The following is a 23,533-nucleotide window of genomic DNA, read 5'->3' on the forward strand; positions in this document are numbered from 1 at the left end:
TAACAACATGAAGTGGAATTAAAAGTGTAGTACAAAAGACAGCTGGAAGCAGTGAAAAAACATTTCGTTGTTTGAGTTGCTTCCCTTAAATCAAGTTTATAAAAAAAGTGCTTTCGAGGTGTGTCAGACATGAAACTTTGTACACAGACTTTGGCCACACCACATTGGAAAAAAGACAAATTATAAGCAGGCCATCAAACTATCTTTTCTTATGTAAGAACAGGCAAACAAAAAATCTAACTTCATGCTCAAGAGATGAGGGGTCCATAGTCTCAGAAGCCATGGTTACCATATATCATAATGTAACTAATTGCTATAATTAAATACTACTATATTGTAATGCAGATAAAATTGGGTTAATTGACCTTATTTGTCAAGACATTTTGATACGGCTAGGCCATTTCGATGGATGCGTTTTCACAATCATTTGTGTAAACCAAGGTTATTCTGAATGTGCATTATTGTTTGGAATGTGTATATGACTACATGCTAATTCAATACTTACCGTACTTAATTACAATATATCTTCATTTTTCTGTATTTTAGGTTAGGCTTGAGTGATTTGGTACTTAATCACAGGTTTTAGAAAAGCCCAGGGATTTTGGGAACTATTTTCAATATGGAAGATATTGTGGAAAGCCAGGAATATGGCAAAGGAGACTTTGTATTACTGGATGAGCTTAGTATTGAACACTTTATGAGCAATTTAAAACTACGGTACAGTGTTGTTTTTATACCTGTCAATGTAACATGTTCTATACACAGAACCAAATTGAAAAAGAGTTGTTTAAATGGCTGCAGCTGAATCCCAAAATGATCTGGTTTTAGGATTATTATATATTGCTTGTCTTAGTTTTTTTCTGTGCACTTATCTTTAAGGAATATATTCATTGAAAGTGCAGTTAATAATAAGTGCCCCAAACTTAAACTAATTTGACTGTTTGCTTTAGTATATATATATCATTCAGTCTATATCCGTTGTGTTGGTTTTTGCAGCGGATTTATATATTTGTGCATTTTTTATCTAACATTTTACAGTAGATATCTGTTTAAAATCAACTGTAACGAATCAAACTCTTTGATTGCACACCATGGCGTAAAGCGCCATAAACATAGCCAAGTGCTTCCAATTTATTTTGCCTCTTAAAGTTTAAATAGTAAATTTTTGTCATTGGTTACCGTCAATTGTAAAAAAATGGTAAGTATACTCTCTTTTAAAAAAAATTGTAATGCAACATATCTGTGTATTTCAAACAGGTTCCAAAAAGGCCGCATCTACACTTATATCGGAGAAGTGGTGGTTTCTGTAAATCCTTATAAGTCCATGAATGTATACACACCTGAATATATAAAAAATTATAAAGGTGACTATCAGTCATATAATGTACAGCACTCAGTGATCAGTCTTAAACATTAGCCTTTTTAGTAGAAATTGTGCTCATTTTAATTGCCGACACTTATACCTTTACCAGTTAGCTCACATGCAACTTAAAAGCGTGCTTGTAATCTTATAACTTTTTGTTGCCTATTAATAAACTTCATATTAGGTTGATGCTTTTTTATTTTAGACAAGCTAGCTTGTTTGTGAGTGCTGAATAAATCACACTGTTAACTGCCACGGGATCTTTAAAGAGCCCCTGGCAGTTAACAGGATTTATTTACTTTAAAGAGCCCAAGCCATAAAAATACACACAGTTTGCAATCACCATAACTCTGGTCTTTGTCGAACTACATGGATCCTACTTTTTTAGAAAGAGCAAGACTTGTATTTTCTAAAAGTTGAAAAAAAATTACTAGGTTTGTATTTGAGGTTTCTCTGCCAGAGACATTTACAGAGGATTTTTTTAGTTTTTTGCAAGGTGAAGTTTATTTTTTTATTTTTTTCCATAACACAGAAACATCATTGTAGCAACGTTTGTGTGAAAAGCCTGACACTTGCCTGACGACTGACGTCTAGCTGTAAAGTTTTCCGCAATTTGAAGACTTTTTTCAAATGTCCAAACAAAAACAAAAAAATACAAAATTTTGTAATTTGTCAAAAACCTTAGGCATTTTTGAGAAAAATAAACAAACTTTGTAACCTTATTTCAAAAGACTGTTAAAAATACAACGTTTATGTTTTGATTTTTTTTCTGGCAATTACTATTCTCAAAATACAGCAGTTCAAAATTGAAGACTTGCTCAAGCTAAATTCTGAAAAATGATTAAAAAAAAAAGCGTGTATTGTATACCAGTTAAAGTTTTCTTGCTGCCAGATTTGATGTAAAGTGATAAACTGCTTGAATGGTGGTTGAATACTTTTAACTTATATATATATATGTTTTTTAATAGGAAGGGAATTTTGGGAAAGACCTCCCCACATCTTTGCTCTCGCTGATGCTGCTTACAAAACCATGAAAAGATATTTAAAAGACACATGTATTGTTATATCAGGTACCGATATTATATGCTGTATTCATTTTGTCTTTTGTTTATTTGAATAGCCAATGATATTTTAGACAACACTTGTTTACATATTTCAAGAAATATAAACTTGGTATGAACACTTGTTTTAAAAAAGAAATGACTGGTTGTCAACATGTCATGTTTACTAAAAGTTACAAAAACATCGTAATTGGGAATTTTTTTATTAACTGTGTTCAATAATGGTTCAATGCAGTGCTTAGTATAAGCGATGCAGTTTAGCTTCCCAGCTGCACAATCTTATTTGTTTTATGGGTTCAACCACTGCCACTGTTTACTGGAGTATCGGCCTCACTGTCCACTGAATGAAATCAATGTTAATATGCGTTTGTCTAGTATACCAATACCATCCCTAGTGTAACAATGCATATTTTGAATCGGGAAAATAAACAGTTGATTATATTAACTGTGATGTGTAATTATTAGTGCAACCAATTTTTGACCTGAAAATGCCCATTGGGTCATCTGCGCTCTAATTACTTTGTTATATTTAGCAATGTTGTTAGGTTGTTTCCTTTTGACTTGAGTGTTTTTTCCCCGTCTAACTCAGCATACAGTTTGTTTTTGTTATCATCCATGCTATGACGTCATTTTACTTCCTCTCTCGCATGCTTTGCTGCTGTATATCATCCACATGTCCAGTCATAGTCTCGTTGAGTAGTTCATGAGCTAATTGACTGAAGCCTAACTGTTTGTGACCTTATTTAGTTATACCGTACGATGTTAATATCAATCACATTTTTAAAAGTTATATGTGAGCTAATATAATTCAAGAAGAAAATCCCCACTGGTTAACCATAAAACAAACTCTTCTTCACATTATATCATCTAACAAGACCAATAAACAACACAAAATTAATAGCAATATGTTCAATGTTCATGTTGGTAATTGAACTGGATACAAAAAAGACGTGTTTGACCAATGACGATCATTTCCAGGCTGGCTCGCATATGTTTTGTAAATTATGTTGGCGTTGTCATATCGTGTACATTGGAGGAAGATGTTTGAGATCACAAAAATGTAAAATATTCTACCAGGACACGTCTTTAGAAGCATTTTGTGCCCACATTGGCTGGTTGTGAACCAGTGGTCGGCGTTTCAAAGCACTTGTACCCACTAAATTTTATAATTTGTGTACATTGCCTCAGTACACAATATCTGTTTTGATTTGTAGAAGCATGCAATGGCCTACTGCCCTACTCTCCCACTCACCAAAAGATACTTTTATTACATCGCTTTATTGCCTCACGAAGTTGCGGCGATGTAAAAACGTTTGCTTCGGCTGTTTGCCCAAGGATATTATTTTCATCTCACATGCCATTGCACTGAGTGAGTCAAAGACGTAAAAACCAACAGAAGTTTTCAAACAATTGGTTCTTGTAGTGAGGAATCATTGAGCCGGAAAACAAGCCCCACCCATTTTACATTTTGGTTCATTAACATCTTTGACCAGTTTATTCAAGATTGCATCTTCAATGTCCATAACCCAGAAATGTGTCATGCATTGTGGATTCAATTTGTCGTTTTCTTTTCTCCCTCTCTGTCCAATGTGCAATGATAAAATGTAATTCAATTAATGTCACTTTGTCAGTTGTATATACAATGTCACTTTGTTTCAGGTGAGTCCGGAGCGGGAAAAACAGAAGCTTCAAAAATCATCATGAACTACATCGCATCCATCACTAACGTTAGCGCACGAGCTGAGGTAGGTTCCTGTTTCCACTTGCTATTCCAGACAGCAACTGACTGGGATATGAACTTGTAGCTCGCTTTTGGCTAAAGCTGACAGTGTTTAACTGTTTAGTTGTGGAAGATCCATCTTCAATTCAGCTATTTTATCGTAAAAGATTTACTTTCCTGTTTTTCTGCGGTTTAGTGAAATGTTTTGAGTGACGCTAATCTAGTGCAATGCTATATTCTCAATAAGAAAGCGTAAAATCGTACAATAAATAAAATTCCTGGACTTAAAGCAACATCTCTAGTCTATTCTCTATCGTAGCTTACATAAATATATCCTATGGCATATCATATGTGTTGTTGTTGCTATAATTGATGTATGTTTTAATATGGCGCTGTTTGTCCAGTTGCTTTCATGGCATTATATCTTTTGTGACGTAATATAGCTTCTGTGACGTAATATTCTCGTCGATGTCGTTGTGCAGATTGAACGGGTAACCGGTATTCTACTAAAGAGCAACGTTATTCTTGAATCGTTTGGGAACGCCAAGACAAACAGGAATGACAACTCGTCGCGTTTTGGAAAATACATGGACATCAATTTTGACTTCAAGGGTGACCCAATCGGTGGCCACATAAACAATTACCTGCTTGAAAAGGTAAAAAGTTACAATCCAACTAGGTACCCTTGTTGACTCGTACCACTAAGAACGAACAATGTTTGCCTGGTCAGGGAAATTGACCAAAAATATAGATTTGACACCGGGTTCTTTTCGGTTGTTATTCCGGAAGACAGCTCGGCAGTCGGCAGAGTGGGGTTGTACCGCACGTCGGCTCAGGTCTTTCTAAACTGTATATCTTGGAAAACTATATGTTTTAGAATATTGCCGATGTTGTATTGTGAATACAGTAAAATACAGAAATCGCCTTTTCATGTTGCCCTTCGCTCTGAGCATATCTTCCCTTCTGAGAGATTTGAATGGTTGTTATGTTATTATATGCAATTCAACCCTGTAATAGCTTTCTATCTCCAAATGCTCACCGCTGGGCATTACATAATATTTCAGCAGACGCTTCAAAATACTTGTCAAAGCCAAGTTAACACCCAAAACTGCCTGTGTTGCTATTCATATCAGTTTTCCAATTTTGAAAATCAACTGCATTTCACCAAAGATAGATTTTAAATCATTTGGATTACATCTGATTTGTTGATAAGCATGGATTCCTTATAAAAAGAACCATTTTATGAATACGACTTACCCTAAACCTACCTGCTGATTGACAAGACATTGTTTATTTTTCAGTCCAGGGTAGTGCACCAGCAAGGTGGGGAGAGAAATTTCCACTCGTTTTACCAGTTATTGCTGGGTGCAACCGATCAAACACTTAACTCTCTTCACTTGAAAAGGGACCAAACTGCTTATACTTACACAAGTGAGTGGTATCTATCCATGTAACTCTGCTTTCACTTTCAGCTGCATGGGTAAGCTCATCTGACCGATGGTGGCAAGAACGTCGGTTCAACACCCATCCAAATCATGTGTTTTTTTTTCTTTGCAAAACTCTTCATGCTATTATTTAGAGTTGGATGCGCCATTAACAGTGAAATTAAGCGAATTAAACAAATCGGCGATTAAGAAGATTAATTTGTTGATGTTTTTTTTCTTTTAATCCGTAATCTTTTTAGTCCTAATCCGCTGCATAGAACCGCCGATTACTGATCCACAGATAAAATACACAGCCTGATTTATTTGCGATTAGCTAATCAGACAATTAACTCAATCGGTCTTTTAAAAGATCGGCTTCTGCCGGAGCTTAGTGTGCTTCTGTTGTAATGAAGATTTTCTTATTTTTTTGTAAAAACAAACTTATCGCTCTACAGACCAGGGTCAAACAAACAACACTCGATCTATCGACGACAAGCGAACATTTAAGGAAATGTCAGGGGCTTTGAAGGCTGTTGGCTTCACTCATGATGAGCAACAGACTTTGTTCAACTTGCTGGCCGTTGTCCTTCATCTGGTGAGAAAATTAATTCTCTCCCATATGCGTTCAATATCCACTGCTCACTCGCATCACATTGAATCAAGCTATGCGAGCAGTATCGAGTGTACCGTATGTTTTATTGTTATTCTGAAGTGTTATTTTGTGCGAATTTCCACGTATGACGTTTCGTTAATGGCAAAATTAATTATTAATACGTATAAATACCAATATAATTAATAACATATTGAGAAAGCAAGGTTTAACATTTGACTAGTTTACTTCACTTTGTGATATTTTTGTCCGCTGGTTTTTAGGGTCAACTTGAATTTGAGCTTACTGGCGACACAGTGAGAGTTAAGAACAAGGACGTACTGAACTATATCGCAAACCTCATCGGAACAGGTTAGTTCTGCTTGTTCACATTTTTATCGCAGTGTATGCCATATCAATTTTTTTGTGCTTGCCTTCATTCTTGGAGCAACTAGTCAAGTGCCAGAAATATTCTGTCCAGAAATAATATTATAAAACAACGACACACTCCAACACCACTCGTCATGTACAATGATTAGGGAACTGTTTTCCGACAGCTAGTGCAAACCGCTACTACCACAACAACTTTATTAAGGTGTATTTGCAAGGTTTGATCGATTATTGTAAATCTACACATGATTGTGTTTTGTTGAAACCGCCCCCCCCCCACTTGCTGTATCCACCCCTGGTTGTCCCTAACAGTCCCCTTTGGTTAGTTTGGTCAGCCCAGTTGCTTGCGAACATGCCCACGCTCACATTTATCCGTTGCCGCTCATTGAGGGTAATAATGCAGCTTATCATGTCAAAAGCATTATCATATTCTGTCTTCGTACACAGACCTGGAGTCAGTGGAACAAGCCCTACTCACCCGTGTCATTGCGGGCAGGGGGGAAGTGATATCGAAAGTTCACTCCTTGGAGGACGTGAGCTCTGCCCGGGATGCGTTTGCCAAGGTAGGACTTGGATTATTTTGGTTTGTTTGCTTTAAAAACGATACTTTTTGCTGCTTACACACAAGTGACGTATTACAAAATTAACTTGGAAGAAACGTCTTCACGCAAGCGTACCGTAGCAAGTTTTTGTGCACTTTGCTTTCTCGTGCCTTACTTTAAACAACAAAGTCTAAGTTATGTCTAGTTGTACCGTTTATGTTTATTTCTAGTTTTTTTATTCCAAGTTGCACAAACTTTAAAAACATTTGAATTTTATGAAATTCAAACAAACTCTTCAGGCGATCTACGAGCGATTATTTTCGTGGATTGTCGGACGAATCAATGACATCATTGAAGTGAAGCTGGATGTGCACATGTGAGTAACGTCATTTTAATAGATTCCGGTTCTTAGCTTGTGGCCTTCAATTTGAATCGTGTCTTGACGCAAAGAAAAGTTTCTACTGTAAGGCACTATATTGAAAAAATCTAGAGGCAATTGCAACTCTTCGTAAGCTTTTAGTCATCTTAGACATGATACCCAAGGATAACTGTTATCTCTGCCAAAAAAATATTGACCCCAAAGTGAAAATACCTGCCCCCAAAATGGGTCTGCTACTATTCGGTGAGTCCGATTCGGTGAGTCTGATTCGGTGAGTTACTAACTTCTAACCCCTAACCCAAACCCCTAACCCTAAAACGGCAATGATAATTAGGCTATGGTACCCGATAATTTAAAAAAAAAAAATTGAAAAAATCCCCCGTTAAGGGATCGGACTCACCGAATCGGACTCACCGAATCGGACTAACCGAATCGGACTCACCGAATCGGACTCACCGAAACGGGCCATTCCGCCCCAAAATGGGGTTAAGTGGGCTAGTACAACAAAAATGTAAGTTATTGGAACGTGGTGTTTTCCTGTCAGCAATTTGTTCGTTTCATTATTGACTCCATAGGCGTTGAAGCAATGTAAAAAAACGACTATATTATACTTTGTGCCTTTCTGCTTGTTTTTCATCCATGAGATATTTTTTCTTGCTATTCAACCCGACTCCTCTTCACTGAAGCAGGATTGTACAATGTGCATTGTTTAAATCGTTATGAGAGCATTGTAGGTGAAAATATATCCATCCGAAGAATATTCTTTGCCATGTCTTCTATTGTAGTAGAACCAACGCCTCATATCTTCCGCTGCTGGCACTTTATATTGCCTAACGTGGTTCACCATAAGCTAGGCTAGACATCTTGAGTGCCAATTATATCAGACAAGCATTTCACTTGTTCTATTTGTGTTCTGTTTTCTCGTGTTCTTTTTTTTATTGAAAATTTGTTGTTTCAAAACTGCGTGTGACGAGAAGCATCGATACTGCTGACGTTGATTGTTGATGGTTTCACTTTCAACGTCGAAGAATAGGAAGGCACATGGCACGAGTGTGGCTTGTCAGACGAAGAGTCTCGCAACTGGAATTTTAACTTTCGAATGCTCTTCATCATATCAGTTTAATTGTTTTTGAGTATTTCCACCCCTGCTGGCAAAATACGTCCTTTTTATATTAATTCAAAGTTTGAAAACGAACTTTGTTGGGAGGGAACTACTCGCATTGCGTATTGTCGTTTTCAACTTTAGTTGCATTGAACATTTAGCCCAGTTCGCAACATCAATCCCTTTTAAATTGATTCAACATCTGCAGGCGTTGAATCGATAGGACAAGGGCACATTTTGATCGCTGAGTAGTACTTTGCGACTTTGATCTTCAACTGTGCGTCGGTCGGTTAGAACCAAGAATTTTAACCAATCAGTTTTACCTAAACAAGCCCTGGATGCATGTTTGTTTTTTCAAGCTTTCATGTTTGCGTATTGCCAACGTTGCAACACTTGTTGTAAATATTGTAAATTAAATTAAACATAAGAATGACATATCTGCTTCGTCGTATGAGCTGTTCTTCCGGACTATATGTTTGGGCATGATGTCATCAGCCATTCGACAGTCTCGTCATCCAGGGCCTTCAGTCCAAGCGTTCCATGTGGTGGTTGATGGATTGGGCAGTCATGGACGACATGATCTACTGTCTGGTCTGTGGCGCCACACTCGCATCCCGGTGAGGGAGCCAGGCCCCATCTGCACATGTCTGAACGAAAGCGACCGACGCCGGTTCGCAGGCGGTTAAGCCGGACCCACGTAAGTCTTGCGAGGGACATTCCCGGAGGGTGGGGATCGACGTCGGGTAGGAAATCGCGGAGTCGGGAGGTGTTGTTTTGCCACTCCATGTTCCATGTGTAGTTCGTCCAGTGTGCCGCACTTATTCCAAGATCTTCAACGTTGTTCAGAAGCTGTCGTGCGGCGGGCACAAACCGCGTGCGGTTGACACCGCCATCAATGACGCACTACGCACTGTGACTGGATGCCTGCGTCCCACTCCAACGGACTGCCTTCCCATCCTTGCAGGCATCCAACCTGCTGAGCTTCGCCGTAAAGGAGCCATGATTTCCCTTGCTTGTTGCGCACAGGACCCCGACCACCTCCTCCACAGTACACTTTAGCGCCTACCTGGAGGACAGCAGCGACTGAAATCAAGAATGACATATATTACCTTCTAACTGTCATGTTGCTTTTTAGATATGGCAAGAGCACAGTGATTGGCGTTTTGGACATCTACGGGTTTGAGATCTTCGACAACAACAGCTTCGAACAATTTTGCATCAATTATTGCAACGAGAAGCTGCAACAACTCTTCATTGAGTTGGTTTTGAAGCAGGTTTGTGTTTTCGAACATGTGGTAATACTATCACTCATCAGTGTTGCCATTGTATTGATTGACTTGTCCTGAGTGAAGCGATGTTGCAGAAAGCAGTGGCCTTATGCCTTGATAAACTTAAAAGATTCTTGATCCTGTTCGTTCTAATTCAGTTGACTGCGATGTTGTTGTCTGTGGGTGGAAGATTTTTGTATTTTCTGCTCATTTTGAAGCGAGTGCTTGCCTGTGTCTATCGCTCATGCACCACTACAATTTTGATCTCTTTATGGTGCGGTTTTGTATCTAGGAACAAGAGGAATACCTTCGTGAGGGCATCACTTGGCAGAACGTGGAGTATTTCAACAACTGCATCATCTGTGATCTAGTGGAGCAACCACACAAAGGGATCATAGCTATCCTGGATGAGGCCTGTCTTAACGTGGGCACGGTCACGGATGAGATGTTCTTGGAAGCGATGGACAAAAAGTTGAAGGATCATGAACATTACATGAGCAGGAGGGTAAGCATCATTTAGAATCAGGAGCATCATCTTTTCAGCTGGGGTTAGTAGCATCCCCTGATGTACCGTTGTACTAGCACTGCTTTATACCAAACATTGGTGTGGGTTTGACGCCTGTAAGAACATACTTAATACTTATCCAATTTTTTTTATGCTACTCCCTGCTAGCACTGCAATCGACATCAGGAGGTGCTGGCAAGCTATAAATACATGACACGGTATAGCCAAATGGCCACCATCAATCAAGTTTATTAAAGCTGCATGGACAGATCCTAGCCTGTCCAGATCTGTTTACAGGGCTGCCAGAGTCGGAAAGGAATTAAGAAAATAAAAAATTAAATTAAAAATTAACTCTAGAGGTTTGTTTTATTCTATCACTTGCTTGCTTATTTTATGTCATCAATATTATAACAGCGTGAAAAAAGGTAGGTTTGGCTTCACGTTTCTGATAGACTGTAAACCAGGTTTACTGAGATCAAATCTTTTAGACACTGTCACTTGGGCGCCTGCTCAATGCTCATTTTGGCTCTGGGCACGTGTTTTTGAATCCTATGTTTAAATTCAAACAATTTTCAGTTGGCTCCGAAAGAGAAAGATTTGGTTCACCACCGAGACTTCCGCGTCGTTCACTACGCCGGGAACGTTACCTACTCTGTGGTTGGATTCATGGAGAAAAACAGAGACAAGTTGTTCCAGGACTTCAAACGACTGCTCTACAAAAGGTTATAAGCTGCTAATGCCTTGTATAATCAGAGATCGTTAATTATATTTTTAACTTTGTTTGACTAAGTTCCATACAGTTTTCTGTGCAGTAAAACTGGATAGAATCAATTCCCAACAACCGGGAAGTGTGGCGTAAGGCTGTGTAAAATGTGGTGGAAACCTGCCAGCGAGGCAAACGCCGCGTCTTGCCCATAAAAAAAAGAATACAAATGGATGACAATTTGTTTGGTCAAATAACTTCGGCTAATCAAAAGCTGTCTGATTATGTTTCAGTTCCAACCCTGTCGTGTCACAGATGTGGCCTGAAGGTGCGCAGAGCGTCCGTGAAGTGACCAAGCGGCCAGTGACAGCAGGAACTATATTTAAAAACTCAATGATCCAGCTCGTACAGAAGCTCGCCTCCAAGGTAATTTAAACCAGGATTTGTAAATGCCACAAAACAGATCTAACTGCTTATCTTTTACGATTTTGCAACCGTATAATTTTTTTGCTTGAATGTAGATCTTGTTTTATGTAAAATTATGTATCTTATCTGTAACATACCAACAACTACCATTTGATTTTTTACAATTTTATTGAAAGCACTCTTTTTAGGATTTCCTTATTGCTCTGTTGCTAACAACTCGGCTAATGTAAACAAATCTATCGTCACAATGATGGGTGCCATTACGTCATAGCATGATTTGAGTCGTACGATATTTTGAGCGTCATATGACGTTGATATCCGCTTTTAAAGCTTCCGTGACGTAGTCGCGCCAGCGTCGCTGTTGGATTTCCTCTGATTTTTGCCATATCTGGACTTATGCTTGACACACTGTATGTTAAAAGATTGTGGGCGGAAGGCAAGATAGCCAGTGCTCATGTCCACATTCAGTGGGTGTCTTGCCAAAGCACGACGACTTGCTTCTGTTGGGTGTCGAACCGGCGACCTTTCGAGTAGCAGCCAGACACTTTCACCACTCTACTATTAAGTGGAACGCCAGATTTGAGTGGATGATAAACATTGATGTATATACAGATGACGTTGTTTGCTCATTTAGTCTCGATGAAAAAGGAAAGACATTTGACTAAACATGGAAACTGCAAAAAAATAGGAATAATAAAAATGTTTGGAATTACTCTATTTAAAAATTGGTCAGCTGTATAGCCGAGAGGTGAGTGCCCTGGCTCGTCGTTTAAAAGGGAACCGCTTTGGCAATACCATGTGAGTTTTTAAAGGCACGTCTGAAGATGAGCACAAAGATTGGCTTTCTTGCCTTCCCGTCCACGTCATCTATTTCTTCACTAACGGGCGGGTGCCAGGTTATGACTAACTTGTTAAAATATAGCCTATCAGTGAAAAGAAAATCCAAACCGCAGGACGAAATTTCTGTGGCTTGACGTTTTGCTTTGTTTCCCAGGAGCCATATTACGTCCGCTGTATCAAACCAAATGAAGTGAAGTCGCCTGTTCAATTCAACGAGCAGAGATGTCAGCACCAGGTGGAGTATCTCGGTTTGATGGAGAACGTGCGCGTTCGGAGAGCTGGGTTCGCTAACCGACAACCTTATCCGCGCTTCCTGCAAAGGTAGGGCATACGTCCTTTGTTTAGTCATGGAACAATCTTGAATATCAACAAAACTAAACTTTAGCTAACCCTTGAATCAGTACCGATGATGTACTTCATCGATAGTTTACTACGCTTTGTTTTTCGAGTGTTTCCACTTTATTCTATTTCAATCAAATGTTATTTATAAGCTTCAGCGTTTAATTTGACACATTATGAAGCTAAAAAAATAATAGTCAACACTTTGTAGCTTAATTTAATAATAATAAACAAAGCTAGATATGTACATCGGCCACGTGTGACGTTGGTAAACAGTAAACTTGAGGTTCACGTGTTAATGTTATTTGTGTAAATCCAGAAAGTACGAGATGTATAGAAAGATATAAGTAACCTATGACATCATTTGTGGTGACATGTCCTTTTGTGGAATTACTTTCCGCACATAAAAACGTGTTGCAATGCTTATTACCGAATGCTAGAAGCGCGTGAGTTATGTATAGCAAGATATGATTGACTATCTTCCAACAATACGTATTGTGCGCGAAGCACGTTACTTGGAGATATTTCCATACATGCATACATTGCGTCACTTGGTATATAATTAGTTTGTCACGTGGTCGCTATCTCAGCCGGCTTGACCTTGGCACCACAGGCGGAAGTGACGTGGTGACTTTATGTTGTCACTAAGACAAATTGTAGCTGAACGTCAACCAGCTGGTTACGTAACAAACACTGGGCCTCAAGATGGCAGCCGATAAGTTGTTTTATGTCGCATCAAGCAGTGTTATACTTGGTGATGAAAGATTTAGGTTAAATGGGCCGCAAGGCCAGGGAGCTAACGTTCGTATCCGCCTACAAGCATACCATTGTGTCTTGCTAAAGACACAACAACCGGCTGTCAATAGGTGCCAACCAACGACCTTTCGACCATCGTGCATAGAGGCCTATGGTGAAATCTTGTTGCTCTGTTACTAGTCTAGTTGCTTGCGTGGGTGGACTGGAGCGTAGTAGCCACACTTGTGATGAGGTTGCTCCGTTACTAATCTACACCTCACCAAGCAAGTCAGTCCTTTTTTCGTTGATTTAACGTCTGCGGGCATTGAATCAATGTCAAGACAGGACTGATTTCCTGATTGGGACTGTGCGCGGTGCAACCTCATCACAAGTGCGGCTACTACGCTTCAGTCTACCCACGTAAGCAACTATCATTGCACACGACGCCACCGTCATGAAGCCATCACTTAAATCTCCTACGCCTGTCTCTGGATTAATGAGGTTTCGTTTGCCGTGTGTGTCTGTGTGACCAACTGACCATGCGACTTGCCACTTGTTGTTAACTTAATTAAATTTTGTGTGTCACCGAAGAATGTTAGATTCTACTTGTTTTCTGAGTAGCGGGTGAGTGTCGTATCCGGGCTTACACCTGGTGATTGAAGATTTAGATGGCATGGAAGCCAATCTTCGTGTCCACCTTCAGGCATGCCTTCAAGTGTCCCCCCTTAGACACAGCCACATGCGCTAGAGCGGTATCGAACCGGCGCCTTTTCTAGTACCGTACCAGGGCTCTCACCACTCGGCCATGCAACCATATACACGGTCCCAGACAGCAAATCAAACGTTTTTTTTACAGTGATTCAGTGTCTGCAGACGTTGAATCAAAATAAAAAACGCATGATGTTTTGTCTGGGTATTTCTTGAAGACCGTTTTGACGAATCTATGTTGCTCATTGCAGCAACGAACTATCGAAACGTTGTAACAACGTGTTGTTCCTCAGATACAAGATGCTGTCATCTTACACATGGCCCAACCACCAGTGCAGGGATGACAAGGAGGCTGTGCAGGCGCTCATCAAAGACATCGAGTGAGTCTATTGTTACTTGAACAGTTAACCTGAATATTTTTTCTGATTTTTTTACCCGAGATATTTGGTTATTTTCCGTTTGCATTTATAGCGAATAACATGATGTACGGATCCTCAGTTGTTCTGTGTTATTGTTTGTGATCATTGTGGAATAATAGACAAAAAGGAAATTGTTTCTTGGAACCACTTAAATGTCTTAAAAGTACTTGTCTTCCTTAAATTTATTCTGTTTGTTTGCAGTGTTGCCAATCTTGTTTGTTATTTTGACTGCTCAAGCACAGAGCTCGAATGTTAATATTCTGATGGCTACATTGCCAACGTAAACATGAAATTTCTTCTGTTTCTGACCTTTTTATTTTTATAACGATCAATAAAACTACCACATATGTTACTTAAACGTCCTAGTTTCATGAATATATACAGTTATTTTATTTTTAAAGGAGGCATGCCGAATTTGTGAATGTTTGGCTTATGATTTCTGTTGTGACGAAATAGTTAAGTATGTATTTTTATTTTGAGCTTTTTTCCCTACAACTTTGCATTTTTGCGGAACAAATCGCAAAGATTGAAATAAGATGCTTAAAACAAGGAAAAGTTATCTAGCCTGGGAATTGAACCTGTGATTCATGCATACGAAAGTCCAATGTTGTCCATTTCCGGTACTTGTTGCGTTACAAAGACGTATGATCTATTTGGTTGGAATGAGCGCTTATTGATTTTATTTATGAATTAAACTATTTGTTTTTATTTGATCGAAACTTGACTTGCAGATCTAGAGGGTAAGCAGCAATGCAGCATGTTCTATTAACATTTGAAGGTTTTTTTAACCATTTCATTGACAGACCATCAGGCCAATAGTCGGCAAATGTTTTTTTGTAAAATTCCAAATTACATCTTTTGTTGTTCGTTGATGGCCCATAAAGTTCCTGGCAACATTTTGCTAACTTTATTCTCTACGGTCTTGAAATTTTTTGACTAAAATCTGAGGCGGGTTTGAAAAGAAAATTTTCCGTATTGATTGAAGACTTTTTGTTTTGTTTTTGGAGCTTACGCCTGTTAAGTGATATTAGGAAATATTTGAAGTTGAGACCGTGTAGATGTGATGAGAAGATCGAAATGGTTATGAGCGTACACAGAAGTATGACACGGACCGTCCCGATAGACTTGGTTAATTCGCTGGCAAATTCTTCAAAAAATTCCACAATTGATGCAAAAGTAGACAGCAGAAACATACAATATTGTAGTTTTTCCACTATTGCTTTCTTCACATGCATTGCCGACTATAACCTGAGCAAGGTCTGTTTCACCCGACCCCAGTAGAACAACCCATCCACTCGACAACCTGCCGCACCACACTACTCGCACGGTTGCACCATGGCTGCCCCGGTTGAAGTTTGCCATGCATGATGACGTCATTATTTTAACTTAATGACGTCATTTTGACATTACTTGAACGTTATGAGGCTTTCATATTAATAGACTGATAGCTGCTTGCTGTTTGACTTGGCTGTTAACTTTTTTATTGGCATGCGCCTGCAAAATATTAACTAACACAGTGTGGGCTGTCTATATTGGTTGTACCAATACTTTTAAGCTCATATTTTCAACAGTATGATACTTTTTTGCATGACAATAATTTTGCATTTGGCCTTATGTGTAGAACTAATGTTAGACAATTGGCGCTTGTGCAAACTGTTAACATACCCGGTACCGATTGTAGTTTTAAAATATTTTGCTATAGCTGTGATATCTCTAAATTCCCAGACAGCAAAATCCGTCATTTTTACATTGATTCAACGTCTGCAGACGTTGAATCAATGTGAAAATGACGGATTTTGCTGTCTGGTTAATACCACAACTTATAGAGTGTTATGAAATTGTCTAAGGATCTGATCACAACTGTCAGAGCACAAGTTTCCATTCCTTATTTGTTGCTGATCAATCATGGTTGTGGTTTGACCTTTGCCCAATTCTTGTATTAGTCTGCAGCGGCTGGCATCCGTCCGCATGTGCTGCTAATTATGGCGTTTAACTCTTGATTCTACTTATATGGTGTTGTCGGCTTGTAACATGCTGACAACGAGACATTCGATATTTAAAGTTTCATTTTAGGTTACTATTGATATAGTTTGTTATCGAAACTTTTGAGTTTGCCATGGGGGTTTAACCAGTTAGATTGAGGGCTCTGTTAATAGATGCCGCGCCATCGTTGATTGGATGAATCCAAACCTGATGACGTCACGTTGAAATCATAATTTGTGATATTTGCAATTACGCATCATGTCCGGTTGGCTATTTGTTCATGTTGTTACTTGTTTGCCGCTCCGCTGATCTATGACGTCGCGCTGTTGCAACGTTGACGCGATCTTGTTGTATGACGTCATCAACTCGTCACAGATTCGCCCATGACGTGGAGTTTGGAAACACGAAGATATTCATCCGCACACCAAACACGCTTGTCACCTTGGAAGAACGACGCGCCGAGCTCATCCCGCACATCATTGTCCTCCTGCAGAAGGTGTGTTTCATGGGCCCTCAAGACCGTTGCAGGCATCTAAACTCCTGGCGGCCATGGCCGCCTATAACCCCTTGCTAAACTAGTTGTCTTTTCGACCTCAACTTTACATTGTCTATTTTAATTTTTTCGAATCTTGCAAAAAGTTTGTTTAAACCACTATAAAAAAATAAACCAAAAAGTTGCTTAAACGTCAAACTTCGTTTTTCCTATCGCTGGTCCGCGACGATATTTTCATTTTAAAACTGGTCCATAAGAGAAAAAAAGGTTGAAAACCGGTGATATAGGCCCCCAAGACTGTTGTATAGGCCCCCAAGTCTGGTTTTCAACAGTGCTCTTAAAAAGGCTGGTTCCTTTCAGCACATCAATCATCCACCACTTAATCACTTGCGTGCTCCTCGACTGTTAAGCCTTACAACTATCTAATATTCTAAAAGCTTCACAAATTACGAAGTTCAACTTTGCAACCACGAAACTAGCATTTGAATTTTTTTTTTTTTTTTGGATGGCATGAACTAAGCCACCTTTGTCCTTTAGACAGTTTTAGTTTCCTTAATCTAAACACAAAACGTTAAACAGAAAATCATCTGGCGTCATCAACCTAGCTAACATGACACCATCTAGTGACGTGTTTCTTTTTTAGATGTGGCGTGGTGCAAACGCTAGACGGCGATACAAACGAACAATAGCCATCTACAAGATCATGAACCGCTTCAGGCGCTACAAGATGAGGTGCTACCTTTTGGAAATGTGCAGGTAAAGTGCAGGGAGTGGGGAAAGCACTGTTTCATTGTCAATTTTTATTGGAACAATTGAGAAAATAGTTGTCCTGAGAAAGGTTTTTGGAAAGAATTGTCTTGGCAATTTTGTGGGCTTGCAAAGGTTTTGAACCACAATCGCAGGCCCAGTCACCTAGGTTGACGATTTGAGGTTTCCACTTGTTCTTATTTCATCAACCTTCGATTTGCTAAACAGCCATTGTTTTGAAATAATTACCTATTTGTGATTTTCAACCAACTGTGTCACGTAACAGGCGATTCCAGAATGTGAAGAAGATGAGGGATTTAGGGAAATCCGTGCAGTGGGTTGCGCCACCTAGTGTCCTGTCTGATCTCGTAGCCCAGATGAAACTCATGCATTGCAGGTACTTTCCCTTTGAGCAAGTGGTACTTTAACGTTTGAAGCCGCTTAATTCTGTCTTCTGTACAATGTAAATATACGCACGACTTCTGTAGCAGAATGTAAACTTGCTTATGCTGTTTTGCAAAAGGTTTTCAAAGTTTAAGGTAGATTTAGTGGAAAGCCAGTTCCATCCAGTGCCTCTTTGTTTAATTGTTGTGTTTCCAAGATGAGCAGTGTTGGATTTCCATAAATAGATGTTTCAACGACCTCGATTCCTGCTTGCAGGTGGAGAGCGGCCTACCTTGTCAACTCTATCCCAAACGAGGAGTGGCCTGTTTTAAAGCTGAAGTGCGCCGCCTATGATGCGCTACATAACAAGAGGAATGGTTGGCTCAGGTGCAAGCAATGGGAAGGAAATTACTTGGCTTCTGTAAGATGTTCTTCTGACAATTTTTCCTACTTGGATAGGGAGATTTTACGAATTTGTTACGTTGTCAGCTTTTAGCAAATGGCCATGCAGGTCCTTTGTGAAGTTGACGTTTTTAATCAACGTGAATTTGGACTAAATAGCTGGCTGAAACATTCCCTGACAGCAAATCAACCGTTTTTTTACATTGATTCAACGTCTGCAGACATTGAATCAATGTAAAAACGGTTGACTTGCTGTCTGAGATGCCATCCTGCGTAAGGTACGAGTGTTCGTATGCGAGTGGAGACAATCAAGTGACTTTAATACATTTTTTCCAACAGACCACTGATAACGCAGCACAAGCGTCTTCCTTCCTCGCCAGTGCCAACAATTTAAGGAGCAAACATCATTTTGGAAAGATCGTCTTTACTGCCCACGTCAAGAAGGTAGGAAGGCGTTGATGGTTTTAACTTTCTTTCTGGTCTCATGTTCCTTACCACTAACTAATGGCGTGTCGTAAGATGACCTCAAGCCAAGGCCACGTGTGGCTTCATTCATTTTTCAGAGTAAACTGGCCATAGAAGTTCAGTGTTCATTTGTCAAAGAGTCGGTTTTTTCTGCCCTAAATTTACTCCATTGACATAATTCACTCCCGATTAACAAAATCACGTGTCTGTCGTGATAATTTCTAGCTGGTTAAAAAGTTTAACGTCACTTTTCAGTTCAACAAACACAACAAGAGCGAGGACCGGGCCTTGCTTATCACCGATAAGTTTGTATTCAAACTCGACCCAGCGAAGGGATACAAACCTATGGCTGCAGGCATTCCTCTGGCAAAGGTGCGTTCATTTGTGCAATCGTCGGCTTGCAACTGCCTGTACGGAAAAGTTGTCATTTTTTCACCGTTTCAACGTCTAGCATTGATAAAACAATGTAAAAATGTCAACTTTTGCTGCCTGGTGTTTGTTTGAAAAGTTTTGGTGGGAGGAATATTGAGCATGGTTGCTGAGGCAACAAGGCTGGTCTCGTATAACATGTCGCTCTCCACTAGTCTACAATGGTGGCTGCTTTTACTTTGAGTTTTAGTTTTCTGAAAGTTAAATAGGAATAGACAATTTTTTTGCTTCACTGAGCAAAGGAATGTTTTCCTGCTTTACCTAATATCCTGTATAGCTGTAGGGTAGCCACTTGAACAGGTCAACCCCCAGTAAGATCCCAATGAATGCAATGACACCGCCAACCGATCAGGACATGTTAGGCGGCTACCGTCATTGCGACCCTTCTAGCATCCAGATAGAGAGTTGATCCTTGCTTTAAACTTTGTTTGTCAGTAAGAGAAGAAAAAAGAGTTATGGCAGAGGTGGGAATCGAACCCATGTCGAAATGATTACTTCGCTAACCTTAACCCTCTAGTCTAGGCCACGCTGCAGACGGCGAAACGTTTAATTAATTTACTTTCTATCAGAAATGTTTGCTATTTTTCTCGTTGTTGGGTTTGATTTGCAATATTGTGTAGTTGTGTACTCGCTTTTTGGACTCACGCTCTTTATCTTTGGTTCCCGACCTAGGTTTGACCCCAAGTAACCCTGTTTTGGTTCCAGGTGACTGGTCTCAGCATATCGTCATCAACCGACCAGCTGTTCGTGATTCACGTCACCGGCCATGACGACCTGGTCACGTGCATTCACAAGACCAACCCGCAAAACCAGGACAGAGTTCCTGAAGCTGTCGGCCAAATGATCAACATAATGCAAACGTGAGTGCAATTTTTAAACGTAAATTTAATTAAAAGCAATGTCGTTGCAACGATTTTTCTATCTTTGTGGAAATCACTTTCAGCTGACCTTTGCAAGGAAATGAAATGGTCGTCAAATAGAAGCAAAGTGCTTGGTGTTTATTATGATTAATATGTAACGAGTACATGCGAGACAATGCAACTAGATTAGCAATAGGAACACTATCTGTTAGTTCAGGAATCTATTTCTGACTGAATTTTTATCCTACTTTTCTATTTTCACCATGCCACATAAACTTAAAGCGATTTATTGAAGTCGATTTATTTTTGATAAGTTGCTTCTGTTTGAATAAGATTCTGAAGAAGCCGCCTTCGCGGTGGCGAAAATTATCAATAAATTATATAAAGTGCCCGAACCTGGCTGATTTTATTTACTTATGATGTTTAATCCTTCGGTTGCATTTATCGAGGAACCAGAACAGAGTAAGAGACATCAGCGTCTATTTCATTACTTGTCAGTGGTGAATCCAGGGGGAAGACGATTGAGACGGTTGCCCCCCTAAAACATAGAAAAGCAACTTTACCCACGGTATATTTGCAAGGTTGGATTAATATAGACCCTCACTTTATTCTGTTTTGTGGAAACCCCCCCGCCCCCTTTAAGGCTACTTACTAGATTCGCCCCCATCACTTGTTACATGAAGTTGGCAGTGCTTGTTGAGATTAATCGCAACTTTTTACCCAGTGATTATCATCGGGACCTGACAGTCAATGTGGTCACTCAAGCCCAGGTGAAGCTGGGTGGGAAGACGAAGTCTGTGTCTGTGGACCAACAGAACGGTGTCCCAACCATCTTCCGCAAGGTGTCCAACACCAGCTTCATGCTGATCACGTGTGCTACTTGAGGTCATTCTCGGTCATCATGAGAAAGGTTACTTCCGGTCATACAAAGAAGCAGAACTTTTGCAGTGAAAGAAAACGTTAAATGTTTAGGGAACGTTGATCTGGCCTTAAATCAGCGTCAAATGATCGATACAAGTGTCAACTGCACTAGCAATCACATAGCCCGTTCGCAGTATCTTTATTTTAATCAAGTGACCAATCCTTATTGTTATTTCGCAAAACAATTTCTTTTATGTAAAAATCATAGCCTAGCGTTGATAAGATGTTGATTGTACGCATTGTGGTGTATTTTTAACTATGCGACTTATTTACGACAACCATGTTATTCGTGATGTCTTCTGTGTCTGATGATTATTTCAAGTTTCTTTTTACTGCACTTTTCACTCTGCCAACTGGTATCGTCATTAACGACCAGTATTGTGAATTGAATGTAATTTTTAAGGCTTTTTTGCATCATTTTATCAAACCTATATGCCTGCACTATTCTCTAGTTAATGTTTTGAAGCGAAGTTTACTTAAATTGTTTTTGCGTTTACCGCTTTTCGAAAGGCTAGTGAATCAACCACATTGTTTTTATTAAATGAAATTGTTTCATTGGTAAACGTACCCCCTTACCAATCTTCCTGGTGGTCTTTCTTAGCTTTTTTGTCGTACCCTGGTTGAATACCTTAGGTTAAAAATTTTTGAGTGGAAGCCAATCTTTGTGTCCACCTTCAGGCATGTGTTTAAGTGTCCTACCAAAGACACAGCCACATGCGCTTGAGCGGTGTCGAACCGGCGCCTTTTTGAGCGTCGTACCAAGCAGTGGCGGATCTAATGGGAGCAGTCCCTTTTATAGCTTTGTTCATGGTGTATTTGCAAGGTCGGATTAATGTAAACCTACACATCGTTGTATTTTGTTGAAATTGCCCACCTTCATGCTACTTGTTAGATCCTCCCGTGGTACCAGTGTTCTCGCGACTATGCTGCGCATGTGACGTATTTGCTGTGTAAGTAGGAGTAGTGTGTTGAAGCTCAAGAGTGTAAGGAGGTTGTGTGTTGAAGCTCAAGTGAATGTTAGCCTTGCGCAATGTAACTGTTATTGATAATTGTTTACAAGTCATGCCTTCAACGTAGTTGCCTGTCAACACTTTTCTGAATGGTTTTTGCTAAGCGTATGTTAGGCATAGGCATGTCTGACTGATGCCCATATTCGAAGCATGCGTTTACAACTTGTTTGATATCCTGCTACATGTTGAGTTTTTCACTTTTCTCATTTAAGTTTTGCTGTGCTTTAGTCTATAGATCAACCACAGAATTCTCGCACTCGACGTGATTTGTCTGCTGCCTTTTGTTGAATATTTTTATGTTAAAGTTGATAATCTTTTGATTTCTCACTGAATTTAGTAATTGAATCATGTTAGTACCAGTAATTGTTTTATTTTGGATACTTGCTTTTTTTAATTTTAGTCATATCGTAAGTTTCCTGTGAATGATTCTTTATATGGAGCCAACTATTACAAAATAATCACTGGCGGAAAAAAATTGTGGAATTTCGTTCTTTCAATTGCGTAGCCTATGCATTACAAAACTGATAATGTTTCTTCTATATTCCTGGGAAGAGTTCACAGTTACTGCGGTATGGTAAAAACTTAATTTTGATCATTTCTTCGCCCATGGTTTAATATTTCCGCGACAGACAAAGTCATGCGTGTCTGCTGGTGTGGAAGGCATGTCTTATTCTGACAGTGTTTTATTGATCAATTTAGTATAACCAATTAACCATAACCAGACTGTGAAACGCTTAACAAAGTGAAAAATATTCTGAATAAATTGTAATTTCACAACCCTTCTCGATATTATTAAAAACCGTTCTTTTTACATTGATTCAACGTCTGTTGATACTTTTTAATGAAATGATTTAATTGGTGTTTCGAATGTTTGGAAAGCACGAATTGCCGTTGAAACTATTCCTATTACGATGTGATCACACTCAGCAAAATCCGCTCTTATATTGAAAGTCTAGAGACGAAATAATGGGCGCGATATGGAGTGCCCATTTTAAACATGCTGTAACAATACAATTTTACGGACAGTAAGTAGAAAATAGATCGAATTGGTTTACTTCTTTAGTACATAGCTTACCTGTAATGGGAATTCAGCTTGTCGATCTGGCGTTTGTAGCGACTAATAAATGACCCGTACTCAATTCGTGCAGTCGGGAGAACTTGCTGTTATTGATACAATCTCTTCAACAAATGGCCTGTTCGTCATGTGGTTTATTCAGAAATCGAGTCCAAACTGATCCAACGCGTTTCCTTGTTTAAAAGCTGTTTCTTGAAGACGAAAGATCGTGAGGTTGCTCCAGAGACTCATTTGCATGCTTGGGTTGCTCA

At 39.4% G+C, this 23,533-nt stretch overlaps 1 protein-coding gene across 1 annotated transcript; it reads left to right on the forward strand.

Moving 5' to 3' along the window:
- The first annotated feature begins 607 nt into the window (after positions 1 to 607).
- On the forward strand, positions 608 to 23,107 carry LOC145776944 (unconventional myosin-Id-like). The gene is made up of 24 exons (XM_082588190.1): positions 608 to 717; positions 1,258 to 1,364; positions 2,332 to 2,433; positions 4,084 to 4,169; positions 4,627 to 4,800; positions 5,446 to 5,575; positions 6,024 to 6,163; positions 6,442 to 6,529; positions 6,995 to 7,110; positions 7,389 to 7,465; positions 9,706 to 9,844; positions 10,131 to 10,343; positions 10,920 to 11,065; positions 11,340 to 11,472; positions 12,467 to 12,633; positions 14,388 to 14,474; positions 16,872 to 16,992; positions 17,633 to 17,745; positions 18,023 to 18,133; positions 18,397 to 18,541; positions 18,862 to 18,966; positions 19,243 to 19,359; positions 20,122 to 20,276; positions 21,001 to 23,107. Exons 1-24 carry the CDS (start codon positions 620 to 622, stop codon positions 21,158 to 21,160), a joined length of 3,030 nt encoding a protein of 1,009 aa, XP_082444316.1. The 5' UTR covers positions 608 to 619; the 3' UTR covers positions 21,161 to 23,107.
- The last annotated feature ends 426 nt before the right edge of the window (positions 23,108 to 23,533 follow it).

Source organism: Aplidium turbinatum, chromosome 9 (genome assembly GCF_918807975.1).
Source record: "Aplidium turbinatum chromosome 9, kaAplTurb1.1, whole genome shotgun sequence".
Classification (NCBI taxonomy): domain Eukaryota; kingdom Metazoa; phylum Chordata; class Ascidiacea; order Aplousobranchia; family Polyclinidae; genus Aplidium; species Aplidium turbinatum.